At 39.3% G+C, this 16,673-nt stretch overlaps 1 protein-coding gene across 5 annotated transcripts in view; it reads left to right on the top strand.

The window, feature by feature from the left end:
• Positions 1–16,673, top strand: part of LOC118971520 (uncharacterized) — a 304,795-nt gene that overhangs the window by 53,797 nt on the left and 234,325 nt on the right. For 4 of the 5 annotated variants that reach the window (XR_012133130.1, XR_012133131.1, XR_012133134.1 and 1 more), the window contains exon 2: positions 15,924–15,977. Coding sequence is in view for 1 of the 5 variants with exons in the window: in XM_073240714.1 (XP_073096815.1) it covers positions 15,924–15,977 (54 nt within the window). In the remaining 4 variants the exon portion in view is untranslated. Of the gene's footprint in view, positions 1–14,566; positions 14,632–15,923; positions 15,978–16,673 lie in introns of those variants that run through there. The other variant, XR_012133132.1, reaches the window with a different exon arrangement.

Raw genomic sequence — 16,673 nt, 5'->3', positions numbered from 1 at the left:
TAACAAGATCTGCAGATGAATCATGTACAGTAACCCTTGAGGACTACTGCAAGTTACATCTCATCAATTAAAACTTCACTACTTAAGGGAAGACTTGATTCTCACACAATTATTTTTAAATATCCTGTTTTTAAAAACCAAAATGTGAAGTATACAAAAAGGTATCAATGAATGATCACAAAGTGAACACATGTATTAAATGGTAACAGCAGAAGTTTACTCCCCCGAAACTGATACATCTTATGTTATAGATCAATAAAGTAATTCTGTCATTACTCCTTGCCTCTTCCTAGTCACCGCCTCTCTCTGTTACCAAAAGGTAACCACTGTCTTGATTTCTAACAGCATAGGATGCAAAAATATATACATTTGTTGTGTCTGACACCACTTAAATTATATTTGTGAGATTTATCCATGTTCTGTATAGCTATAGGTTTCCCCTTTTAATTGCTGTATAATATTCTATTGTGTATCACAATTTATGCATTCAACTATTGATGGACACTTACGTTTCCAGGTTTTGGTTATTTACAAATAATGCTGGCATACCATAAACACCTATGCATATCTGTGGGGTGTATCTAGGAATTAAAATTGCCAAGTTATAGGATGTATTTGTTTTCACTTTTAGAAGATACCAGCAAACAATTTCCCAAAATGGCTGTACCAAAGTACAGTCTTACCAGCAGGATATAGGAGTTGGGAGTTGCTCAACAATTGCTTGGTCTTGTATGGTTTTAATTGAATTTCTTTGATTACTACAGAGGTTGAAAGCCTTTCATATGTTTATTGCCTATTTGACTACCTACTTTTTGCAAAATCCTTCACTCATTTTTAAATTGTGTTGTTAGTCTTTTGCTATTTATTTGTAGGAGTTCTGCACATTCTGGATGTGAGCCCTTTTGTCATTTATATATATTGCAAATATTATTTCTCATTCTCTGACTTGCCTTTTTACTCTTTTAATTGTATATATATATATATATATATATATATATATATATATATATATATATATATATATATATATATATATATATATATATATATATATAGTATAATTTCTAAAGTCATGTTCAGTGAGAGTTGATAAGAACCATCTAGTCCAATATTGCCCAAAGCAGAACTAGCCTGCATTTTAATACCTAAATCTTAAGCCAGTAATGCATGTATTATGGTGAAAAATGAGCCTTTATCAGTGGGAATTAATTTGAGAAACTTTTTAAAGGATAGCGACTAGTTTGAATCTATTCATCTTTATTTGAATGTCTTCCAGAACTAGTAAAATGTAGTAAATAAGATGTATCTTCCATGCTGCATATATAAGAACTTCTGTAATATATATATGTCTCTGATCTGTTTTCCTCTCAAGATTATCAATTATGTGCTTGACAAGTGCATGTTAAATAAATCTGAAATCAGTTGGGACAAAAAAAGATAGAAAACTAAGAAAAAAAAGCATATCTCAGCAGAGTAAGTTTCAAAATATGTTTTCTAAAACTTGTAAGTAACTTTAGGATTACAAAAAAGAATAAGAATCTTACATGGAATACTTATATGATCTTTACCCAGATTCTTCCATTCTTATTTTTAGCTTTATTGAGGTATAGTTGACAAATAAAATTGTAAGATCTTTAAAGTGTGCAAATTGGTGATTTGATCCCAGACCTGACTGAATTGGTCTGGGCAGGAGCTGGGTGTTGGGACGTTTCAAGCACCGCTGGTGATCCTTAAGTACAGCCCGGCCTGAGAACTACTGCTAAAATTGCAAAGATAAAATTGTCCACTAGATGGAGACAAAGCACTTTGTGAAAAAGGCTTCATGAAAAACTAATTCTCGGACTTAATCTGCACCAGCCCGATTTATGTAATGTACCAAGCAGGGCAAACATGTGGGAAGATAGGTAAAATTATCTTTGGTGCTGTTGCTTGCCAATGAAAGATATTCTTGCCACCACTGGACAAAATTCCAGGAACTAATTTCAAGAGTAACATGATTAAAAATATATTTTTCACCCAATTTCCTGAACTAGCATCCAGAAATATTTTCAGTCCTTTCCCTAGCTCATTGATAAAAGTACACAATATAAGAAAGGAGGTTAATGTTGCTCATATAGAGTAGAAAATTTTTCCTTAAGATCACTCCAAAAATCATGCAAATAGAAATCAACATCAGCACAGCAAATTAGCTTAAGATATGCTCACAAGGTATTAGTAAATATGTAGCTATACTAATGTGACTTAGGTTTATTATTAGAAGCTCCCAATCTTTATTTCTCCTGTCTCTTGCCTTGCTCTCTATCATAGAAGCTATAAAAGCTATAAGCTTGATCTCTGTCTGCTTGTTGCTGGAGATGGTCAGTGAGATGTAGATGAAAATCACCGGGGAAGGCTTTCTTCCCTGAACAAAACAACAAATTTCTTTCCTCTCTTTCTCCCCACTCTCAACCCACATCTTGGGGACATGAAAGGTGGAGGTGGAGGAACCATCTTTGTCCGTGTCCTAGAGATGACGGGTGTGAGGACAAAGCCAGTGTAAGTATGCCAGGACAAGCAGGAGGGGCCTGGACCTCGATGGGTCTCCCTGGGCAGCTGCTATGCTAGTTGAGGACTGCCTGTCTCAGAACTTGTTACGGGAGAAAACGTCTTCCTGTGGTTTGCAGGTAAATTTATTCCTAACTGATCCATCACTAAAAAGCTGTTATATCAGCACATAGACATAAATCTATCAACCTTATACACTATCTTTTCTAGTTACTATTTTTGTAACCTTTTTAGTTAAGTCCTGTGGGTTTTAGACAAAGCTAGAAATTTAGAAACCCAATTTCCTCTTTTGAATGTTATTTCTAAAAAGCATATATTAAGTGCCAAATTATAACTACCAGGCAATCTACCAAGCATCCTTGCCCAAACCACATTTTCTGAGCCAAAATGAATAGTTTGACTCATCACATGGTTATAGGGTGAATGTGTTAAACAGAAGAATGCTCAGAAATCCAGGGTGTGCTCTCACCTACCTGACATGGCCTGTGATTTCTTCAGGATATACACCAGGTCAAAGCATACAGACCCCTGCTATGGCTGAACACACAACAAGAATAAAAGCAATTAACCAAATGGGAATAGATAATGTGTTTTTATAGTAAGACAGGCCTAATTTAGTCTTAAAGGTTGATGACAAAGGTTCTCATTGGAAAAATAACTGGGAAAGAGTCTAAGATTTCTACATTTTGATTAGGCAGGGTGGCAATGTGTGGTTGTATAGCCAGGATATCCGGGATAGTTGCCATTCTGTGGCCTAGCTTTGGAGGATTTCACAGAAGAGGACTTCACGAAATTCAGGGGCTGTTTAAAGAACTCTGGAGAACTCAGTTGACAAAGTGGGAAAGATACAAGCATATGATGTTCCTTGGAAAGGACTTAAAGGCATAGGTGGGTCGCCCTGGAACACAAGATAGAAAGAAATGTGTCCCTGAGTTGTATCATATGCCAGCTCTGTGAACAGCCCAGGGGACAGTGACAGAGTACTTCTAGGAAGCAAGAAGGAGGAGGAAGTAAATCCCTCTAAGTGTTAGACTTCATTAGGGTCTTCTCCTGATGCTCACTGTCACGCTTTTATTATGTGCTGGCAACTCTCAAGTCTTTATTTCTAAATCTAATCTCTTCCCAAGTTTCAGACTCCTGTCCAGCTGCCTCCTGCTTATCTACACTTGGATTTTTTGCACAGTTGTTTCAGAGCTACCATGTCCCAAAATTCTTCCTATATCTTCCTTTCTCATTGTATATATTTTTGAACAACTTTTATTTGGTGCTCTGTGCCACTCGCTGTGCTGGTGTTGGTCATACAAAGATGAGCAAAGCCAGACATGGTTCTGCCCCACTGAGCTTTCACTCTAGAGGAGTGGACTGCCACTGCACAAATGAGAACACAAATAATAATGATACTCAATCCGTGATAACGGAGGCATGGACACAGGGTGTCATCTGAGAGTCAACAGAGAAACTGCATGTCTAATGAGGCAGACTATTACCCACCTAGTCACCCAAGCCAGGAAACTGGGCGCCACACTGTCCTTTCCCTAACAGTTCATATATATTCGTGTGCTACATCTTGCCTGTTTGACCTCCTTAGTATTTCTCAAGTCCAGCTTCTCTTTCCCTGCCTCGTTACTCTGGGTGAGGCTGTCTATCTTCTATAAAGACCATGCACGACTCTTGGATACTGGGCTTTGCACTCTTTCCCTTGCCCTTCCTGTGTGCCTTTCCACACTGCCTGCAGACAGCTGTATCCAAAACCTATATTTGACCATGTTGCTTTCCTGCCTAAAGCTTTTCTTTCTGTTTTTCTATTTTATGGTATAAAGTCAGCTCACATTTTAAACCTCCTTGTTATTTTCTTCTTCCTCTTGAACTTTGCACTCAAGCAACACTGAAACTATTCAAAGTTCCTTGAACACATTATGGTATTTCATGCCTCTTATCCTTTGGTCATGCTGTTCTGACCTTGTGATGCCACCTCATCTTCTCATCTCTAACTTCCAATTTGCTTCTGTCTCACATGCCCCTTGTGTGCTCATAGTGGTTTATGCTTATTGACCTTCATTATAACACCCAGTATATGTACACGCTATATGTGTGTGTTTCATGTCAAGGAGGGAACCTTACTTTACTCATCTTTATGTCCAGGAGTGAGCTTGGCAACTACAGTTTGTAATGGAGCTCATTATGGGATGGAACCAGAAGTGAGGAGATACTAGCTTACCTGGGAGGAAATGTAAGGTGATGCCTAAGACAAGGAAGCAATCGATGATTTACTGTTTGATTGTCCACTTGGCTCCAAAAGTCAACAGCACAGATGTTACAACTCCCTTACACAGACACATGTTCTCATCAATCCCAAGTGGGCACATCCTCTTGATCCACTAAATTGTAGACATGTGCAGGGCATTACCTTCAAGGTAACATGGGCCAATTCTGTCTTCCATTTTCAACGGGAAAGCCTTCATTTTACCCTAATGAATGGTCAGGATTGTTCTGGCAATGGCTGCTTGATCTTGACTGTCCATAATAGCACACTGGAGAGCTGGGATTTTACCACTCAAACTGGGAGTTAAAGAATAGTTTCCTAATAGCAATACACTGAAAACTTAGGTGCTGCAGGAACTTGCAAGATGCACTTGTGGACCCTGGTGTCCACACAGCTGTACAATTACAGCTATATTTGAGACATACTACAGAATTTTTGTGGTTTATCTGAAATTCAAATTTAATGGGCATTGGGTGTTTTATATGGCAACTCTACACTGATGGGCCTCAAAAAAAACCGCAAATTAACGCTGTTTGATGTGTTAGGAAGAACTTTTATAAAAGCACCAGAAGAAATAGTTTTTAGACACAGCTTTGAATCTTTCAGCTGCTATCTCCTTACCTTGTGAAAGGAGAGGGCTTCAGATTCAATGGTTTTCAGATTTTGCTTAGTTTCAAAAAATTTGCACAAATGAAATTTTATTAGAAAGCCCAATATATAAAACAAGTAAAAGCTGAGTTGCTCTGATTGAAGTTGAGTTTGGACCACTCCCCACCCTAAGGTGCTCCTGAGCCAACCTCCTCCCGCAGCCTGATGTGTCCCTGGGTCCAGAGCAGATGGGGTCATTCTGGACATCATTCTCATTTGCACCCATCCACATGCTGAGGCTGTTATCAAATTTTGCCATTTCTTGCTCTGCAGGATTTCCCCTGACTTTTCTCCTTTCTTTCTTTGCCATGCCTGATTCTCCATCTAAGCTCTGGTGCTCTCACATCTCCCACACTGCCATTTTCTCTTCCAATCTCTGTCGCCCTCTCTTTAGACTTGGCCGTAGCTCTTCTTAGCCCCCTAAGGTGCACAGCAAGCTCCCTAGACCCACCACTTTGGCCTTGTCTTTCTGCCATTGAAAATTCTCAGGTGCATGTTTGAGCAAATGTCAGCATTTTGACATGGCTCTTGAAGGCCACTTATTATTTTTCATTTGCTTTTGGCTTTTAGAAAACACTCCTGTTTTCCTTCCATGGATTACAAAATACTGTCTGTTGATAAAGTTTAAACATATGCAGATTTTTAAAAAGTAGATGAAAATCATATGTAATTCTACCTCTCAGAGTGGTGGTAGTGGTGGGGTAAAGAAGCATCTACGATACTTCCTTTTGGATATTTTTCTGTGCCAGGATATTTTTTCCTTAACAAAAATAGAAGCCAATAATGTTATATACTGCTTTGCGGCTTGGACTTTCACTTAACAATTATAGTGAACATCTTCTGATATTATTAAATATTTTCCCTCCATATCTTTAAAGACTTGTGTAATGTTCTGTCAGATGGCTGTGCTATAATTTATTTAACCTGCCCCGTTTTGTTGGTCATCTAGGTTTCTCAGCTTCTCCCTGTTAAAAGCAGTGCTGCCCTGAACACTACTGGGGCTCAGTTTAAGCATCGGTGTTTTCTTCCCCCTGAGGTCAATCCTTAGAGAAAATGCTTACACTTAACCCATTACTGTTGCCAGGTTTCACTTTGTGTTTAGCCACATTTCCTCCTGGCACAATGAACCAACCCCTTGCTCTCTCCCTCTCAGTGTCTGAGACCTGCTTCCTCCCCTGGCCTGGCCCACTTCCCTCCCCTGTAAACCACAAGGGTGCTAGCAGATTTCACCTGGTGAACGCGACTATGTCTTCAATTCTGCAGGTGGAAGCAAAGCAGAGCCACCCACTCCTTTCTCTTTCCAATGTTGCTGTTATTTCCATCTCTCAAGAGCATGAAAGGATGAAAAACTTCCCTAACATGAGCTTCACATAACATCGTGGTGGGGGAAGCCTCTGCAATCACACACACACACACACACACACACACACACACACACACACACACACACACGAATGAAGCCTCTGCAATCACACACACACACACACACACACACACGCACGCACACACGCGTGTGCGCGCGCGCACGAATGAGCACACACCACACTCCTCAGACCCTGGCCTCAGCGCCAAGTTCCAGATGAGGCTCCTGCACAGAAGAGAGTCTAGATCAAGAAAGTCTGGCACTAAGCAGTGTCATTTCAGGAAGGCTCAGGGTTCACTTTATGTTATGACATAAGCATTTGTTAAATGAAGCAGTGACTGCACCCAAGGGAGAGTGGAGAAAGAGCCCAAGAGTGGCCACCTCAGGAGAGCTGGAAGTGAAAATGTCTGAGGCAGTCAGAGAAGATGGTTTTTGAAGTATGATCTTACTGAAAGTTTACTCTCAACGTAGTGAAATCCAGCACATTCCAGTTTTGCATACCTGCATGCATATCCAGGGACCTCATCCCAGTCCAGATGTAGCTCCCTGTATTCCACAGGCACAGTGCTCAGCACCTGGCAGTGCAGGCAGTGGCCACTGTACTGCTCACCCCAGGGGCCATTCCTTGTACTGACATAAGGGGGTGCCATGGACATAGAGTACAACATGAATAGTGCCCTCTGCTGCTCAGGGTGGAGGCTGTAGCTCTTTATCTCTCTCTTTTCAAAGATCACCTGCTTCAATGTTCTCCTCTCTGGCCATTGGGTGTGTTCCCTGCATGGGCAAGAGGGGGTGGAAGGCAGGCCTGTGCTCTTCCAACTCTCTTGATCTCTGAGGTGCGTGGTCTTTCTTCATCCCAGGGTGACTGTCAAAAGCTGTTTTAGAGGCTAGATTGGGAAGGATTCAAAAGAGCACCCTCTGCTCAAGAAATTTCCAGTGCATCTTGTTCTCCTTCACCTTGCAAACTCTTAGTCATCCTTCATGTCCTACCTCAGGTATTATATCCTCTGTGACATTTTTGCCTCTTCCCAGGTAGGGTTACAAGGCTGTCAAGGGTGGTCCCCTTCCTCTGGACTTCCATAGTGCATGGGGTATGTTCTCTAACAGGAATGACCACATATATTGAACATATCCTTTGTGTTAGGTGCCTTTCTGGGTGTTTTAAATGCATAATCTCATTTCATCATCTCTAGAATGCTCTGGAGAATGCCCTGAGGTGACGTTATTTTTCATGTGAGGACTGACCTCAGGAAGGTAAGGTTTGCCTGGGGTCACCCAGCCGGCAATGAATGGAGCTCAGATGCCAACCCAGGCTAATTTGACTCCAGAGTATGGATGTGCTTTTTCTACTAGGCTTCATGGGTCCACTGTGGCTTCTGCGTCACTCTGCACTGCAACTGGCTATTTGCAGTTGGCGCATGACCAGGTCTGTGAAGTCAGAGACCTGTGCTTTTATGTCCGAACCTTTGAGTCTCAACATGTTGCCTGACTCACACTAGAGACCCTCAGTAAATGCCCATATTGTCACTAATTAGTAATTCAGTTACATTAATAAGCAAATACCCTGGAGAAGAGTGGAGTCTCAGGGGGCTTGTTAATCTTCATTTAGTGTGGAATGACAGCCAAGTTGCTAAATCCAGTTGTCAGTGCTCGGTCCTCATCTTTTTGACCCCTCCCATGTGAATCAGGGAAGGGCTCCCTCCTCTGATGCTTGATGCTGTGCTCTTCCGGACTGCCTCCCTCGCCGGTCACTTCTCGGTTGGTTTTCTGGCTCCTCTCCTCCCCTGTCCTATTCCTGGAGTGTCGTGGGCTCCACCGATGGTCCTCAGTCCTCTTCTGTCTTGTTCACTTACTTGGGGATCTCAGTCCACCTCTTGCCTTTAAATGTGGAAAAGTCTTACTTCTCAATTTATATTTCCAACCCTAATCTCTCTGCTGAATCCCGACACGTATACCCACCTGCCTGACACACATCCCCAGGATGTTTGCCTGGGGTTACCCAGCCGGCAATGAGTGGAGCTCGGATGCCAACCCACGCTAATTTGACTCCAGAGTATGGATGTGCCTCAGGAGTCTAGTAGATGCCTCAGACACAAATGTCAGAAGCTGACTTTCCGCACTGCAGCCGAGCCCCCATTACCTCTTTCCTGGACTAGGTGGCAGTAGCCTCCTAAGCGCTGTCGGTGCTCATCTTAGCCTACCACCCACCTCGCAAAGTTTTCTTAACATAGCAAGAATAATCTTCCCTCACAGATTTATTAAGATGTAATTGACATATAACATTGTCTAAGTTTAAGGCCTACAAGGTGATGAATTGATACTTATATGTATTATGAAACGATTACTACAATAAGGTAGTTAACCCCTCCATCACCTCATATAATTACCTTTTTTTTTCTTTGGTTATAAGAATATATAAGATATATTTTCTCAGCAACTTTGAAATATAATACAGTATTGTTAATATAGTCACCATGGTGTACATAGATTGCTTGGAATTTATTCATCTTATAACTGGAAGGTTGTAACCATTGGCCAGTATCTCCGCATTTCCCTCACGTCTCTGCCCCTGCCAACCACCATTCTACTCTCTATTTCTATGAATTTGGCTTCTTTGGATTCCACATACAAGTGAAGCCATATAGTATTTGTTTTTCTCTCTCTGACTTATTTCACATAGCATAATGCCCTCAAGATCCATCCATGGTGTTGCAAATACCAGCATGTCTTTTTCATGGCTGAATAATATTCCATTATATATATTCCACATTTTCATTCATCTCATCCATCATTGGAGACTTAGGTGCGTCCATGTTTTTGCTATTGTGAATAATGCTGAATGAATGTGAGGGTGCAGATATCTCTGTGAGAGAGTAATTTCATTTCCTTTGGATATATGCCCAGAAATGGGATTGCTGGATAATACAGTAGTTTTATTTTTAATTTTTTGGGGAACCTCCATAGTGTCTCCCATAGTGGCTGAACCAATTTACATTCCATTGAACAGTGCACAAAGATTCCTTTTTCTCCCTGTCTTCAACAATATTATCTCATGTCTTTTTCATAATAGTCATTCTAACATATGTGAAATGATATCTCACTGGTTTTGATTTGCATTTCCCTGAGGATTAGTGATATTGAAGATTTTTTCATTACCTGTTGGCCATTTGTATGTCTTCTTTGGAAAGGTGTCTACTTTAAGTCTTTTGCCCATTTTTAAATCAGACTATTTGTATCCTTTTGCTGTTGAGTTGTATGAGTTCTTTTGCATTATTGCACTGGATTGGGCTGCACTGGAGACACTAAATTGGGTACATGGTTTGCAAATATTTTCCCCCATACCATAGACTGCCTTTCTGTTTGGTTCATTTTGCTGTTTAGAAGCCTTTTAGTTTGGTATAGTACTATTTGTTTAATTTTGCTTTTGTTGCTTGTACTTTTGGTGTCATATCCAGAAAATCATTGCTATGACCAATGTCAAGGAGTTTCTTCCTCGTGTTTTCTTCTAGGAGTTTTGTGGTATCAGGTCTTACGTTGATCTGGACTGTTGATGGTTGTCAGAGGGCACCAGGAATGGTAATAGCTCTCTTGGAAGACAAAAAGATATCTGAACCAAAGCCTCTGAGCAACAAAGCATTAGAAATATTTCCTTTGGTCCTATTTCATTTAGTGAATTACCATGGCATTCAGTTCTACTTGTAAATTATTTTTGTGTGTGAAAACTTCACACAGAATTGGATTTGAACTACAACTGCCTGATTGCTGTAGTGTGGGAAACTCAGTGTTCAATATTTCCTAAGATTCTGGTGCCCAGATATTTTCTAAAATTTTCAGTTCCCTCAGCACCTTGGTAGGGGCCATGGTTCCAGCTACTGGAATCATAGGTCCTGGTTACAAAGAAGTTTTATAATAATAATCAGTGCTGTTTATTATTGAGTATAAAAATGATCAATTGTAAAAAAGTGCAGAGAAAATAGCAAGAGTGAAATAATATGTACTAATATTTCCTTGCCAACAGGTAGTTATTATCGCCCTCATTTTACACGTGATTAAACTAAGGCTTAAGGTTGAAAACCCAGGTCTGTCAGGTTGCAAAACCTACATGCAGAACCCCTCTGCTGGACTGTTTCCGATTCTTAATGTTGCCACGTGCATTCTCACGGGCATTTCCTTCAACACTCTGACTGCTATAAAAGAGGCTACCCCTGGGCTGGTATGGGGAGGAATATTTTTTAGAAGACAGAATTTGCAACCTCCTTTCTGGGACGAAATTAACATTCCCGCTAAAATGCTTAAGTAACATTCTGGTAAAAGTTAATGGAACCAAGTCTTGTTCTGGGAAACCAGTCACCTATCCACCCTGCTGACTGACATTCAACAATCTTGTGACTTGTAACAAGCATTCTTTTCTTTTTGTATCTCACCATACATTTTCCTATAAAGAATATATTTTCGATCACCTTACCAGAGACTTTTGCCTTTGCAGCAAGATTGTACAGTCTGAAGAGTTTTCATGAACACCCTTGACTCACATCTCTGCTGTGGAATCTAGGTTTTTTATTATAAATGCAAAGGATGAGGGTCTGCTCAACTGCCTGCTGCATACTAACCTCCTCCCTGCTTTTCCATTGTCTCTGCCACCCCGCCAGGGTTTCTGTTCCTAATTGGGCTGCACTGGAGACACTAAATTGGCCTAGTTCCTGCCTCTGTTGGAGCCTTGTCTTGGAGCACCTTTTCTCTTGAATGATCATGAGCCTTACACCAAACACCAAGTGCAGATTTTCAGGAAAGATGTCATGGGAGGGATGCGTCATGAGGATAAGCTTAGCTGTCCAACTTCCAGCCTGGAAAGAGGAGAGGTCCACTGGGAGGTAAACTCACAGCCAACCAGTAAGGTCAGCAGTCTAATCTAGATACTAATAAAGACTCTTCCACCAAATCCTGAACACAAGAGAGAGCATGCTCTAGTGAGGCATGCTTATGAGAAATAAAAGGAAATACTATTCATTTTGGTGGTTAGAAAGCCAAAAGAAATACTGTGAAATCAAAAATGCACTCATGGATAAAGAAAGGCATGATTAAAGGACCCTGAAATGAACTGCTTGGTAAAGGATGTTCCTGTTAAGATTGTCATCAGGGTACAGTTACACATCCCAAATGTATTGCTGGAGATGTGGGACAACTGATCCAATCCAGAAAAGTCATCGTTTATTGTTTTTTTTATTGGAATGTTTCATTTTTATAAAAACTATGGAGAAAGGGGCATACTTATTTAAGATTCTGCTAAATTTCCCTGTGATAAAGGGAAGTGGAGCAGGCTGGCCACAAGGGGGTTCAAATAGCATTAAACACCATTTCTTCAGGTTTTCACCATGAAGAAGGTTGAATAGTGCAGTGGCCCAGAGTTCAGCCTTGGGATTCTGGATCCTACCCATGTACCACACATGAGTTTTTCAGCAAGTCCCTTAACCTTGCTCAGCCTGTTTCCTCTTATGGAAAATGGGAGCCATAACAGTACCTTCTCCATAGTATTTCTGAAGTTACTTGCTCCTGGTTTGGTTTTTCTTTGCATCACTTTCTCCTTTTGGTAATAATTTCCCTTTAGGAATAGCATCTTAACTTTGGTCCAAATAGTTCAAGACTGATCTCATATACCACCTGAAATGGTTGGAAGATGACTGATGCCGGCTAGAGATAGTCCTCACCACAGTGATTGGTTCTGTGGTGGACATGTGACCTGAACAAGGCCAATCAGGATCAATTCTGTGGCTTTTCTGGCAATTTTGCAATTGTTGGGGAAGAGCCTCTAAGGGTTGTGTATTAGTCAGCTGGGCTGCCATGACAAAATATCACAAACTAGGTTCTTAAACAACAGAAGTTTATTTCTTACAGTTTTGGAGGCTGAGAAGTCCAAGATCAAGGTATCAGTACAGTCAGTTTCTGGTGAGGCCTTCTCCTGGCTTGTAGGTGGCTGCCTTATCTTTGTTTGCCTGTATGACAGAGAGCAGTTTCTGGTGTCTGTTCTTAGAGGGACACCAATCTCATTGGGCGAGGTCCCCACCCTTATGACTGCATTTGATCTTAATTACCTCCAAAGGGCCCTATCTCTAAACACAGTTGCATGGGGGTTAAAGCCTCAACATATGAATTTAGGAGGGACACAAGTCAGTCTGTAGAAGTTTGTTATGTTGATAGAATGTATGCATGGAGCTAGTTCATGTTGTAATAACATACGGAGAGCTTGAAAATAAAGAAATTTAGAGAGAAGAGCTGAAAGAAAAACTATGTCCTGAAGACATTTTTGAAGACTACAGATCCATCCATGTCTTTGCCCAGCTGTATTCCAAGACTTCCAGGTACATAAACTTATTCCTCCTTTATTTTTACTTAAAACTTTTTGAGCTGGATTTTTGCTACTCACAACTAAAAAAGCTTGACTCTTAGTGGGTTATAGGGAAGATAGAATGACATTACACATATAAAATGCTTAATACTGTACTTATAGGAGGGTAAGTGCTCACTAAATAGAAGTGGTTATTGTTATTATCAGTGATTTCATCAATAACAGAGTCAAATGATTCCAGATTTTCTGAGACATCTAGGAGAAACATGGAACAACTTATCTGAAAATTATTGTGAGGGTAGTTTAGAGAACTTCAACTTTTGTGGCAAATCATTTTTGAAGGGCACAGGGTTATTGGACACATTGCTCTCAGCAAAAAGAGAAACAACCACAGCCGCACATACTTCATGACTTTTAGACAATGTGGTTTGTCTTTCTGTGGGAGAGTTGAAGGAAAGGCCAGTGGAGATATTTTAAAACAGAGCTGAAGTTATAGAAGGTGATTGCTTTTCGTCTTTGAATCAGTTCAACAAAGTATGGTAAGTAGAAGAGGAAGAGAAATAGGAAAATATTTAATAGGATACCAACCATTTAGCTCTTTGAACAAACATGGAACAAACTTAATGGTCTGATATGTTGGTTTACATACTTGATGAGATATTATACTGATTTTAAAAAAAGATCATGACATCAGTTTTGTCAAATGATTGACTTTCATTAACATAGTGGATTTGTTTTAGTGGCAGAAAATAAAAATTCTTTTGCTTATGGAAATATCTTCTACCGAGGTCTTTTCTAAAGACTCTCTATTACATTTAAAATTTCTATTTTGAACATTACATTTTAAGTTTAAACTAATTCTTCTCTCTCTCCATCCCTCACCTCCTTTCTCTTTTTCTCCCTCTTTCTTGGTACAGGTGAAAAAATTTTAAATCTAGAGTTTAGATAACTCTGAAATGCTTATAGATATTGATAAGATTGCAGTCTTCACAAAGTGAAACAGAATATGTATGTGTGTGTGTGTGTGTGTGTGTGTGTGTGAAGGTGGAAGTAACTATTTTCAAAGCAATGAAAATGTGTAATGGCATGTATAGGAATTTAATTTTTAGAAGTGATTCGTCCCCAACACTGTGTCAAGATATGAGGCCCTGGACTTTAGTAGAGTCTCTAGTTTTCATACCACAAAAATAAGAAAAAGTTTCAAACTTCTTCCATTTCAAGGGATAAGGAAATATAAAACAAAAATGAAATATCTGGACAGTATAGAGATGGTTATTTTGTATCCTCATTTAAAATTATTGACATAAATTTAAAGTTTCTGTTTCATATTATGCATCATATTTGATAGGATAAAATTTTTCAGCAATGTGATCTGAATTTATTTTTGATGTTGCTGTTGTATCTTCAAGACATTGTTGAAGACTATGGATCCATCCATGTCTTTACCGAGCTGTATACCAAGACTTCCAGGTACATATACTAATTCCTCCTTTGTTTTTACTTAAAAGATTTTGAGCTGGATTGTACCTTCAACATACGATTGAGTAGGCCATCTTGAGAATTTTAAACTTGTTTTAAAACTAATGGGAATTCATTAAAGTGTTGTGAACAAATGAGTGATTTAATCATGTGTATATATTTTTATAAGACAGGTTATTTATGGAAACGTGTGTTCTGGTACCAGTGGGGAATCAGGGCTACTGACAGTGAGCTGCCTGACTCCTTGAGAGCATAACTAGAATGGCACAGATGAAATGTTCTTGTATCCTTCTCAAAACTTTCAACATTATAAATATATGATTTTATTTTCCACCTAGTCTATTAGTAGAAAAGAAGGTGGAAGCTTGCTTTAACATTTGAAGTTTGTGTTAAATTTGCTCAAAGTTTGATGTGCAATAATTACCAATTAGCTGCTTCCCCACATTTATTTCCCCATAGTATCTTATATTTAAAAAAAAACTTCAAGGAAAAAAAAAGACAATTAATGGTGGCAAGGGTGGTTCATTCATTGCCTTCATTCATTGGACAAGGATTTCTATAGCACCTTGATATGTCCCAAGCATATTAATACAGAGGGCATAGGATGATGGGGTAGGCAGACATCCCTACACTACCAGAGCTTCTAGTTTAGTGGGAGAAACAGGCCAGAGATACAAAGGTCTAGAGAACACAGGAAAGGGACCTAAGTTGGTGAAATGACATGAATTGGTAGAACCTGTGGCAAACCGAAAAGTGGATGTACTAACTAAAGATGTACTAAAAGAGGGTATTCTTCAAGTTAAAAGAAAAACAAAACAAAAATCCGTATGTTACAAATAGCTTAAGTTTTAAAATCTATTCTTTCACACACCGACATTAAATATATGTCAAAACAAGTTCCTCTCCAGGAATGAATACAATGTGTCTTGCTTGAACTTAAAAAATAATTTTTCAAAACACAGCAGGACCTCTTTCTTCTTTACCTTAACTATGCTTGTGTCCCACCTACACACATTATGAAAAATGAAACTTTTAAAACAATGGAAAATTTTACATATAAACTTTATCATAGCCCTAGATATGATCAATATAAAAATAAATCTATAATTTTTCAGTTTTTATTATCCATTTACTTATACTCAAGTTTTTTCATGTAAATCCATTTGTGCTGTAAGTTCATTTATATCATCTCTCATATAAGTCCATTTATTATAGTCCAAACTGATAGAATCACCAAATGTTAAGTTCCAATAATATTTAAATGCATGTATTTTTTATTCTAGAATCTCTTGGGTACAAGTGACAGAAAGAAACTCATCTCAAATTGAAACCCAAAGGTAATATATTTTTTTGAATACCTGAATATTGCAAGAGTTTTACTCTAGTTAAACCTGGATCAAAGTGGGTTTAAGGGATACTGTCAGGATTCTAGTATTCTCTCTCTCTCTCTCCATATATGTATATTTATTTATGTAGTGAGGTATTTATATATATATATAAATATGTCTGTGTCATGCAAACATTTTTAAAATAAAAATTTTATGTCAGTAATATTCAAATAAATAGTCAAATGACTGCTAATTTTTCTCAGGAAGCTAAATTTCTTAAACAATAATAATTGTTTTAGATTTATAATTCTTTTAGATTTTCCCTCTGGTACTGGTGATTACAGGCACAGAAAGATATCAGCCTGCTAATTTTATAATCATAGGACATTAACTGGTCTTGATCTGATACATATTTTCTTATGGGCACTTGTGATTTTTTTGGGGTCTGCTTAGCATCTGCAGTCCCTGTATGTTTGCTATTTCCCCAACCTTACTAGCCATAGTGGGGTGCAGAGGTTGTCTCACCTAATGACAGATGAAAACACCACAGACTCTTGCTTTCCTAGATTCCCCTGCAGTGGGGCCTGGTCAGGTGACTCACACTGACTGGGAATGTCAGAGGCTCAGAGACGTAGGGACTGGAAGCACCCCCTAGACTGAGCCCTAGGGGAGTAGAGGCAGCAGGGCTAGGGTGGGGTGCGGTGT

Source organism: Manis javanica, chromosome 7 (genome assembly GCF_040802235.1).
Source record: "Manis javanica isolate MJ-LG chromosome 7, MJ_LKY, whole genome shotgun sequence".
In the NCBI taxonomy this organism is placed as follows: Eukaryota; Metazoa; Chordata; class Mammalia; order Pholidota; family Manidae; genus Manis; species Manis javanica.
Note: the sequence above shows the minus strand (reverse complement) of the source record. Positions and strands in the feature narration are given on the sequence as shown.